Source organism: Pteropus alecto, unplaced genomic scaffold (assembly GCF_000325575.1).
Source record: "Pteropus alecto unplaced genomic scaffold, ASM32557v1 scaffold155, whole genome shotgun sequence".
Taxonomy (NCBI): domain Eukaryota; kingdom Metazoa; phylum Chordata; class Mammalia; order Chiroptera; family Pteropodidae; genus Pteropus; species Pteropus alecto.
In genome coordinates, this window is record NW_006438113.1 from 10,882,458 (window position 1) to 10,893,335 (window position 10,878).

The 10,878-nt window shown below is 44.8% G+C and overlaps 2 protein-coding genes across 6 annotated transcripts; both read right to left on the reverse strand.

Annotated features, from left to right (window-relative positions):
* Window positions 1-1,039: 1,039 nt before the first annotated feature.
* On the reverse strand, window positions 1,040-2,306 carry CHCHD1 (coiled-coil-helix-coiled-coil-helix domain containing 1). Its single transcript, XM_006915507.3, has 3 exons — window positions 2,145-2,306; window positions 1,900-2,018; window positions 1,040-1,333 (listed from the first exon to the last, which is right to left on the reverse strand). The coding sequence occupies exons 1-3, from the start codon at window positions 2,266-2,268 to the stop codon at window positions 1,229-1,231; spliced, it is 348 nt and encodes a 115-aa protein (XP_006915569.1). The 5' UTR covers window positions 2,269-2,306; the 3' UTR covers window positions 1,040-1,228.
* Window positions 1,956-10,877, reverse strand: FUT11 (fucosyltransferase 11). 5 transcript variants are annotated; one of them, XR_001517219.2, is made up of 7 exons: window positions 10,752-10,877; window positions 10,438-10,527; window positions 8,162-10,288; window positions 7,418-8,043; window positions 5,470-5,992; window positions 4,616-4,677; window positions 1,956-2,018 (listed from the first exon to the last, which is right to left on the reverse strand). XR_001517219.2 is itself a non-coding variant. In XM_015592212.2 (5 exons), exons 3-5 carry the CDS (start codon window positions 8,867-8,869, stop codon window positions 4,503-4,505), a joined length of 1,509 nt encoding a protein of 502 aa, XP_015447698.1. In that variant the 5' UTR covers window positions 8,870-10,288; window positions 10,438-10,527; window positions 10,752-10,877; the 3' UTR covers window positions 3,422-4,502. The 5 variants fall into 5 exon arrangements, 3 of the variants coding, with proteins under 3 accessions (XP_015447698.1, XP_006915570.1, XP_024905206.1); XR_003047394.1 differs by lacking the exon at window positions 1,956-2,018 and having other exon boundaries at window positions 4,550-4,677; XM_015592212.2 differs by lacking the exons at window positions 1,956-2,018; window positions 5,470-5,992 and having other exon boundaries at window positions 3,422-4,677.
* Between the last annotated feature and the right edge of the window lies 1 nt (window position 10,878).

Sequence of the window (10,878 nt, forward strand, 5' to 3'; positions counted from 1 at the left end):
TGACACTGTGGTTTGTTTCCCAGTCTTAATTGAAATGCTAAATCAGTTGTGGTTTATGATAAAATCTTTTCCCATCCATGTTCACAGGTCTCTTACTGGGCATCTATAGACCTTAAGTTAAAAACTCCTAAGTCCAGTCCAAAGTGCCTTAGCACCGAATTCTTCCTTATAGCTAAAAACCTCAGCATGCAGAACTAGGCAATTGCCTAGTGTTCCACCCATGGGTATGAGGACTGTAGGAAAAGGAAGCTGTGGGGGATTAGGGAGGCAAGATCCCTACTTTATCTTAATAATTATGCCACTAGAGCTTAAAAAAACCCCACTGATCCCTTAGTCCATTTAATGCTGTAAGGTACAAAGAAAAAGTTAACTCAGTTATGACTGAAAGGGCAGAGTATACATAAAATGCTATACAATTGTTTCTAATATTAGGTCACAAAAGTAAATGCCTTTAGCAGCTTAATGAGACGTGGACAGGTGACACATAGAGGTAATTGCCAATTAAGTTTCACCATTTGGGAGAGTCCAGTGGCCAAGTCCCTGAAGAATGTTAATGATAATCAGCTATACTTGATTATTGCCATGTGAGAGTAAGAAACTAGGATTGCCAGATTTTCTTTTTTTAAGAAAAGCTTAAAAAGTGAAATTTTTATTACATATTCTATATTTTTTAATATGGTTGGCTAATTTAAAAACAAATTTTTAACTGTGTGGACCAAATAAAATACATCTGCAATACCTCTGAATCACTAGTTTGTGAAGTTCTGATTACTCTGGGAGTAACTTGCAGGGGCTATGCACAAAGTAGGTAGTCACTAAATACTTACAGATGATGGGGGAGGGGAACCTCTGTTTATAGGCAGGCTTCGATATCCTTGGCGCATCCAAAGGCAAGGGCACTAAATGATGTAAAGGACGTCAAATGCAGGATAAGTCGAAGGTTTTTATCCTGCTCAGGGAGCAAAGAACTTCCAGAGTCTGGAGGAGGTTACAGGGTTCAAGTATGGAGGGGGTACCTAATCCACAACAAAAGGCCAAGTTCTCTTCAGAGGATTTTATTTCAAGATAAAGCATTACTGCCACCCAGACAATAACGCCAAAGAATGAAAAAAGTGTTTTGCCTTTTACCCTTCAAATAGAGCACAGCAGTGCAAACTTCTCTAAAACACTTCTGCATAGTTCTCAGAAGCTACAGTCACTGAAAATCACTGAAAATGTTTCTCCATTTTCAGCTGACGTGAGGTTTGTTAGGAAACCTCTGTAACAACATATTCAATTTCTTGGGGGGTAAATTCCCAGACTCTCCCTGGATTGATCTCATCTTTCGGGCTGCCTGAAAACACAGAACAAAAACAAAAATGACAACTCTAAAGTTTGTCTTGAAGTAGGCCAATAGTTCTCACTATGCCCCAAAGTGCACTAAGATATTAACCAGCCTAGAGAGATCTGTCATCTTCTCAGTCCACTTTCAACAAAAGGGAGGGGGGACCTGTAAATGAGCGTAGGTCGTGAAGCCACCATGCCAGCTAGCAAGTAAGCCTAGGCTAGATACCAAACAATCTTTTAGTTCTATATTAGAAAATAATGTCTATTTGAGCAGCAATTTAAATTTTATACAGTGGTTTCCCATTCATTCCTTCATTTGAGACAAAATTCTGTAAGGTGGGCATTAATAATTAACCTCGTTTTACATCTGGCAAAGCTAAGGCTCAAAATCACAAAGCCTTCAAATCATAATCTTTCCCACTTTGGCTTGAGTGAAATAGCTCCTAAAACTTTCCTCGCCCTTTTAGAATGAGAGGGACTTCCTTATCACCTAGCAAGAGGCGGGGAAAATCATTACTTTTATCGCGGCACCCCACTCTCCTCCCAAAGGGCACCCCAGAAGCCTTCTGTCACCTCAGCCTTCGAGGCACAATCGAAGAAGTCCTGGATTTCTTTTCTGCACGTTTCGTCGCGGAATTCATTCTGCTTCCAACAAGCCATCATCACCGACATCTCCGTAATACAGGTCGCCTCTGGAGAAGAAGAATGTGTGGACCCTCAGTCACTAGGAGACTCTTACCTTCCAGCCCTTCCACCCAGCCGCCCCCCTGCTTCCCTCCAGCTTCCACTCTGGAGCCTCCTCGGATTCGACTGCTCACCACCCCTCTCCCGGCGCCTTTCTCCAACACGGTTAGCTAGGATGAGCGGCTTGTTGGGTTTCAATATAGGTTTCCGCGGGTTTCCAAGCCGTGCTAGTCGACCCCGCAGGCTGGGAGTAGCCATTGCGCGCCGGGATCCCGGCAGGCTTTGCGGCGCCGTGCGTGACCCTGCGTGACCCCTACAAGCTCGACGAGGCTGGGTGCGCGGCCAGCGGAACGCTTGGTCTGTTTTCTTGCGCCTGGGTTACTGGACTCGGACACCGGCCGATCCAGACCAGTGTGCAGGTTAAGAGAATCTTTGGGGCTTGTACGCCGATTCTCCTTTGTGGGCTTCGGGACCTGAAGTCTTGGGGCAGTACTGGGCCGGGGACACCCAGGAAAGGGGCCCGATAAATGAACACCCATTTTTTGTACTAGCCTGCTTGATTGGCACAAACAAGGCCAGAGAGAATGAGAGCGAATCAAAATTATGAGACTTTAAGATGTTAGGTTGGGAAAGATTTTTGTTGTTTTAATACGCTTTCAATAACTGTTGGTTTTAAATTCTTTTAGAAGCACCCCAAACCCGCGAAGAAAAATAGGCTCATTTATTTAAATAGCTATAAGTATTGTTTCCTCCTTTGTTACAGGGTGAACTTTAAGCACTTTCGCATTCACTTAATCCTCGTCTTAACTTAATCCTTTTGCCAGTCCTGTGAAGGTACCTGGTAGTATCATTCCTATTTATAGACTTGGCCCTTCAGTTGTGATGCCTAGCTTCATCAGACTTGGTTCTAAATGATTTAACTGTTTACAAAACTCAGACCAAAGCTGTACCACGGATTTTCAAGGCATTTACAAATAAGCCCCCAAGAAATGTTTCTGGTAATGGAAACATAACTTGAACAATCTTGTAGTTCACAAGGTGACTCTTTGGGAGGACCAATATTTATTTGCTTGTGTGCTAAAACCATTTACCTCTGGTTGACTGTTGAGTCTCAGTTCATATCAGAGGCCTTCCTTAACTTCTCACACCCCACCACCACAACCTATTTTCTTCATAGCATCTATCACAGTCCAAATTATCTTGTTCATTTATCGTTTATGGTGTTAATTACCACCAACAACCATTTAAAATGTAAGCGCCATGAGAGAAGGGGCCTTGTCTATTTTGTTAATTGCTGAATCCCCAGTGCCTAGAGTTGTATCAAATACTTGTTAAATGAACAAATGTCTGAAATATTTTTACAAGTATCCAACTTTATCATGTTCACCCAGAAATATAACCAAGCAGAAGAAACTGTTTAAAAATAAGCCATTTATTATACAAAATGAAACCTAATAGAAAATAGCAACGCTTGGAGTAATAAAGGCATCAACCCCATGCTCCACTCCCTCTCCAGCAGCACCAAAAAAAAAAACAACACCGCGATTCCTATCAAAACCTACTAGCAACAACCCCAAGCCTGCTGCTGTACATAGAGCAGGCTGGGTCCCAAACCAGAGAAAATTCACATTGCTTGCTTTTTCCAGAGGGAAATTGAAGCCTTTAGTTGATAGGTGCCACAGGACTACTGGTTCTGGTTTCCCTTATGGAAATGTAGCACCTGGTTTACCTTGCTCTTTATGAATACTTTTATGGCCATAGGAATAAAGGAAAAAGTGGAAAGTACTGACCACAAAGCAGGCATGAGCCTCCTGCCACACATAAACAACTGGCCCATTTTGTATATAAAAGTGCTAAAGGAATGCCAATGTGAACTGACAGAAGGAAGGATGATTCTACACCTTATATAACTAACTATCACTTACCCTTTTTACTGCACATAATGAAATTTAAGTCCTAACCTTAGTTTGCACTTGAGTACTAATATTTTGCATTATAAATCAGCATTTTCATTTAAATAGAAGCTAAACAATCAGTCCTGAATTTGACTTCTTTTGTGGGTCGCTTCTGTAACAGATTTTAACCCAAGTTATTTTTGAAGTCTGTCTTTACCTCTTTTACTTTTCTGCAAGAACCCAAATAGGTTAAGCAAATTTTCCATGCTGTTATGAAGGGGATTTTTTATTAAAGAACACCCTGCCAGTGAAATTCAGCTTCAATTATAGCGTTCCTTGGCCACATCCTTAGAAGTCACATTAAGTGTGGAACCCTAGTTTTTAAAGCATCTACATATATATTTTTTCTATCTGGTGATAGATTTGTGTGTGTGTGTATATACACATACATACACTAATTTGCCACCAGATATATTAAGCTATGGAACTTCTCTGTGATGATTCATTAATACGACATTACAACCAGGGTAACTCTAAGGGCCAAGGTATTTTTTCCTATTCCACTGCCCCAGAAAAATCTAATAGTCTCTCTGCCTATTAAGCTTTATGTTCAAACCATAGCAATAGAAGGGTTTGGCTATATCCCCAAATCTGACTAACAGCTTTTAATTTAGCTACACACTTGTGGTGGCTTAAATCTCTTGCCTCACCTCTCATCCTCTTGAGTTTAGGGCCTTGGGTGGGCTTCATCAAAATGTAGTCTCCGTAAGTACTATAAAGGTATAAAAAAGGGTATCAGTAATAGAATGAAGTTGGAATATTCATCCCACTTAAAGTGAAAAGTGCTACAGAATATGAAATAATTACTAGAGCTATATTGCTGGGCTGTTTTTTCCACCATAATTTTTATGACTTTGGCGGGGGGTGGGGGGGTGGGTGGCGGAATTAGACTTCTGTAGCATATAAAAATAGTAAGAGAGAAGAGTTCATTAGACAGAAAAAAACAAAGACCTATAAAATATTTTCACTTTGATTCACACTGGCCTATTTCAAAATCATTAACATTTCAAAATCATTTTATATGTATTTTCTGCTTTACTCTCCATCTCTAACCTAAAAGAAAGCAGGGCAATTCATTAAATTGACATGGCATATATTAACTACTAAATCCTTCTGTTCATGAAGTGAGAAGGAATTCCAGCTATGTCCTAGACAAGAAGCAAACCAGCAGTAAGAAAAGTTATCAAATTTATAGTCAGTTTAATGCAAGGGAGAATGAATGTGGGAATAGTGGCAAAGCTGCTGCATCTTCATCAGAAATTGTGGAAAATTAGGAAAGGAAAAGCCATTTAAAATAAAAAGTCTGACATGAAAAGCAAGGTAAATGATATCAAAAATACAACTCCAGGGAACCAGAATACAACCCACCAGGAGTTTTGTTTCACCACCAACATAACAGTTTATAAAGCAGGAGATGGGAAAAAGAGGTTAGGTAAGGTACTGAATGAAGGGTTTGAGGATAGCGCAGGAGAAGTTTTAAGACCCTAAACTTGGCCCATCTTACCTCATTTGTAGACAAGCACTAAGGTGTTTTTCTAATCATAATTGAGAGAATGAAATGGCTAGAGAAATAAGTAGTAATTGAAAAATTCTGTTGGATCAGCACCTTGAATCAAATGAGTGTTTCAGGCTTCTTTTTTTTACTAAACCAAAAACTGGATGCCTTCATCTCCTGAGAGAGGCCCTATTACCTCAGGCTGAGACCCTAACTACACATCATTAGGATAAAATATCAGTGGATATAACTGGAATTCCTTGAAAGCATGATAAAACAATGTTCATTAAGGGTTTGCACAGTGGATGCCCCTCTTGTCCCATGGTAGAAATAAGGACTCCCATCTCCTTAGCTCTACCAAGTTAAAGGCTCTTGCAAGGGTAATTAGAGATTTTGGTTCCTTTTCATGAAGATCTCATAAAGGTAATCCCAAAATTTCCTCTGCTGTGTTTCATTGTTGTGGATCATGGCAGTGAGAGCTTCTCCCTGGTCCAGACCTTGCCAATAATCTTGCAGCCACATCTCCTTCCAGCTGAAATATCAAAATGGGGGTTGGGTTATGGAACTTCAGCACAGCTGAGTCCTGCTTCTCTCTGAATAGCGCCAAAGAACTCTTAAGCAGATCCAGTGGTCTCTAGCTAGTACAGAGCTCTGCTTCAAAGAAAAGGAAATATAAAGTAAATCCAGTACTAGTCCATGTGACAGGCAGTAAGCCACAAAAATATCACACAGCCCAACCAATGAGTTAAACTTCCTGACTTGCCTGCTCCTTGTTCCTAAATGTGGAGACAGTTCAGAGGCAGGCAAGGCAGGGGCCAGATTAGGGAAGCAGCTGTCTCCCGAGGGAGAGCAAGGGAGCATATTTAGATGGTTACCTCTTAAATTGCACCTTTTTTTCAATAATCGAAATGAAGGTGCAGCGGCATCCAGTGTCTAGATTAAGACATAACCTAAATTTTTCAAAACGTTTACATTGTTTTACACTTTTCCTCTAGTAAATCATTATGTGCAGCATAAACAAATACAAATTAACTGGATGGAGGACTCCATTCCCAGGACCAAACTGTGCCAGCAGCATATATAAATAGCCCTCTGCTGCCATCCACTGTCCAAGTCGGTCTCTGCAGGCTATTCTAGGAGCCTCTTTCTCAAGCTTAATCATCTTTTATTTCCTCTCCTAAAAGGTGTGGTTTGCTTCAAGTGGCTTCAACAATTTCCCACTCCACCTCCCATGCTATATTCCTCAGTGCTACCATATTCTGCCATCTATTGCAGTAGCCTCTTCATTTCCCTTCTAATCTACACTGCCTACCACTGTTAATTATTATCTTTTGAAAGCATTCCCTTTATTCTCTCTAGAGTGAACATAAAATTTACCTTCCAAATCAAGGTACTTTTAAGAGTGAAAGGTGGTACTATTAATAATGCCAGGTTAACAGGTGTAAAACCTGAGTACTGCAGACAATCCTCCCTCAGAACACTCATCTTTTTAAAAACAAACAAAAAACCTCATCTTTGTATTCCTCACCCCCACCCCCACCTGTTAAAGGTGCTCAATAAATAGCTAAGTTGATTTTCAAGACAGTCCAACTCCTGAGCCTGGTATTCAGGCTGTATATAGCCTGGGCCCACTTTATCTGCCCAGTGTTGTCTCTCCCTCATCACTTCTCTGAACAGGCCCTCTGCTCTGGTTGATTTTTTGAATTACTATTGCAAATTGTCCACATAAACTGATTTTCATGTTGTTGCCTTCAATTTTATTTCAGATCTTTACTGAGCTTTTCCTGTTTGTCTTATCTCCCCAACTAGACTCAACACCTTAAAGGCAGAGTGAGCCTATATCATAATTTCCTTTATACAACATCCCTTCAGCACCTAGTGCTAATTCATTGCCCAAAGAAAGCAAGTAAGTAAATCATTTGATTTGATGGCTGCAGGGGAACCCAGCTAACCTTACCTGTCATTCTCAGGTATCTCTTCCACACTGCCCAAGCCAGGTTTTGGCACTGGGCAGTCCATGTGTGAGGGCTGGGCTATGTGAGGCTCAGGGACAGGAATGACCCCAGGAGATGCTACGTGGGCTTTCTTAGCAGCCAGCCGAGCCAGTTCATGGTCACAGACAAAACACTCAAAACCATTGAGGTAGTTAGGCAGTAAAGGATCATTCACTCCCCACTCCCGATGCTTCAGACTATCCAGAAGGAACTGGTTGGTGATGCCCCCAGGTTGCTTGTATGCCAGGTATTTCATATATTCCTCATCATTCTTGTCCAGAAAGTCAATAAACTCTGCCAGCTTCTGAGGTGACTCGAAGTCATCAATAAGGATGATGGAATGATTATTGGGCATCCAGTCCCTCACAGAGGGAGAGCCGCGGTACACAGGCACAGCACCTAGATGCATGGGGCGCCACAGTTTTTCTGTCATGTAGTCGTTGCAGATGGCATTTTCGAGGGCCAAATGGAACTTATAGCGGGACAAGAAGGTGAAGAGCTCTGTATCTTCGGTGGTGGCTGTGGCTGTGTCCTGTAATCGCAGAGTGGGCAGCTCCCGGTTTTGCAGGCATTTCCCGTAGGAGTCCACCTGAGCCGAGTAGAAAAGAGTTGTCAAGAGGATAGAGCAAGTCGGCCTGGACCCCAGGGGTCCGGGCCTCAGCTCGGCGTACTCCCTGCCCTCCCAGCCCCGCCACCCCCGCACCCACCGGGATGTAGCGCATGAGTTCGCGCACGTAGCGGTCCCGGTCCGACGGCACGTCGCAGTGGGATTGCAGATAGAGCAGCGGCGCATAGCCGCGGCGGCGCCACTCCGCGCGCTCCTGGAGCGGAGGCGCCGACTGGCGTAGGTAGGCAGTCCCGGGCAGCCACTGTAGCGGCAGCGGGTAGTCCGAGTGACGGCTGAAGGTGGCGGTAAGATTGAAGAGGCGGATGCCTGGACCGTGGCTCAGCAAGAAGTTGTTGAGGGGCGACTCCTCGTGCAGAAGCGCCCAACTCTGGTGCGCCAGACGCGGCAGGGGCGCCTCAGACGCACGAAAATCGGTGCCATAGAAAAGCAGCGCGCGCGTGCGCGAGTCCCCCAGTACCCGTCGGTCCTGGGACGCCACGCACGCGCCGCGCGCGCACTCGATGCGTTCCGAGTCCCCGGGGAAGTGGGGAAACAGCCCTGGGCTCCACCACAACAGTACCGGCAGGTCCACCGCTTCCTCCTTCCTTGGCAGTTGAGTCCGCGGACTGCGCGCCACCCCCACTGCGCCCAGAGCTGAGGGCGGCCGGAAAACCGCACCATCCCACGGCTCCGCCCACTCCGCTTCCTCACCGGTCGCTCCCTCTGCCACGGGCCCAGAGCCGCTACCTGCACAGACACTAAGCACTCCCAGGGCGATAAGCAGAGCCGCGGTACAGCCGGCCGCCATGTCCACTGGCAGCCAGCCCCCTTCACACAGGACCAGACCCGCCCTGGGGTGAGTTGCAGCGGAACGAGGACTTACGCCACAGGGGCATATGGCGCATGCGCAGCTCCGCTCAACTGGCCTCTTCCCAGCTTACTCCTGGCAGGAAGGACCAGAGGAAAAGTGACACGTCAAGGGTAAAAATGAGTCTACTGGTTACATCTTAATTTATTTTATTTCTTTACAAATTAAAGATGCATTGAAAAATAAACCAATGAAGAGAAATGAGAGGTCCAGAGCAGGGGAGTCCCAGGCTGGGAGCAGGCAAGCCTGGCCACCATCAACCCTAGCCCTTGTCCTGCTCCAGCCAGTTCGGGTTGGAAGGTAATTGTCAGCCACTCGGTCAATACCAAAGCTCGAGTGGTGTCCCGGCAGGATAGAATAGACCTCGGGCTGTCTCTGCCTCTCTCCGCAACAATCCCCAGTTTGGAGAATTAGTGTTTCCAGTGGGGGCTCAGAGTGGGATGTGGGCTGGCTCTGTGAGGTATTGCAAGTTGATGACCAGGCTCCCTACAGAACCATTCAGTGTCGAGGCCTCTCCAGCTGGAAAGGTACCTATCCCAGATCTTAATCTACTTTGCAACTCATTTCCGAGGTTCATTCATCTCTGACAATGTGCCTCTATCCACCATTCATTGCAGAAGAGAGAAAGCAGTGGAAGCAGAAAGAGAAAGCTAATCAACCAACCTCTGTAACTCTGACTTGGCTACTGACTTCCAAGCCCAAGAAGGACCGACCACTTTTCTCTCCATCTCCTATGGTATATATCCCAGCTCTTGTGCACCTATATGTTTTATCCCTAATATAGGAAGTTGTCGATGACACTGAGCTGAATTAGCCCCTCCCCCCATAGTAACCCTGGGATCCCATTCATTCCTGCCTGCCCCTCTCTTCTTGGAGGTTGGTCCAAAGGGACACATAATATTGCCAGGGTCTGGGTGCCCCCAAATCCCCCAATACCGAATCATATACAGTGAACTGAGAAACTACATTCATTACGACAGGATTAGCAGGAAAAGGAGGATAAAGTGAGGGGATAGGGGCACCTTCCATCAGCAGGACATGACAGTGATAGGATACTTGAGCCCAGAAAGAAGGTGTCTCCTTTACCTCCCCCTCCCCCCAAAGAGACTGAGGTCAGCTTACATGACTTATAAGATATGGAACTGTCCTGGTTTTTCTGCCACCCTGGAGTACTTTCTGGAAGCTGGTCTAGGACCCTATGCCATTTACCCACTCATTCTAGCTCAGTAGCTGCCGAATCTCCTTGTGCATATGACAGAGAAAGTCCACATAGGATGCTCCGCCGCTCAGGCTCTTGTCTTCCACCAGGAAGTGCTTGAACAGCATCTCCAGTTTGTCTTCCTGTTTCACCACGATAAGCTATGGCCAGAACACAAGGTCATGAGGCAGAGCCAATGGGAATTAATCACGCCCAGAAATCCTACTATCCAGTCACTTATTCACATCCTGCCCCCCTTTCAGGTGAGGACTTTATAAGGTAAGAAATCCAAGGTTCATATCAGTGTTACCTTCATGTACCGTGATCTCTGTGCCCTTAAGCTATCAATGAGGCCTTGCACCTTCTTGGACAGCGGATTATCCAGAACTGGAAGAATACTCTGGAACACAAAATTAATTTATCCTTATGGTAAGGTACTCTGAGTCCAATCAAGATAGAGTATTAAATGAAACAAAGAAGCCTGGGAGGAAAAACAGCATCCTCCCTGCCCCCCCCCAAGTGTTCCCTGCTATTTAAGGAGACTAACACACTGACTTTATTGGTTCCTGCCATATCACAAAGTATGTTCCCACACCCATATTCTCCTTGATGCCTTGCCCTCACCAAGCCACTGGTGATCTGACTGAAGGAGGAGACGCTGAAGAGGCTCTGGACAACACCCTGTTGGACACTTGCTCCCACCCAGAGGAAGAGATTGAGCCCATTCTCCAGTAAATATATATCCCTGTTT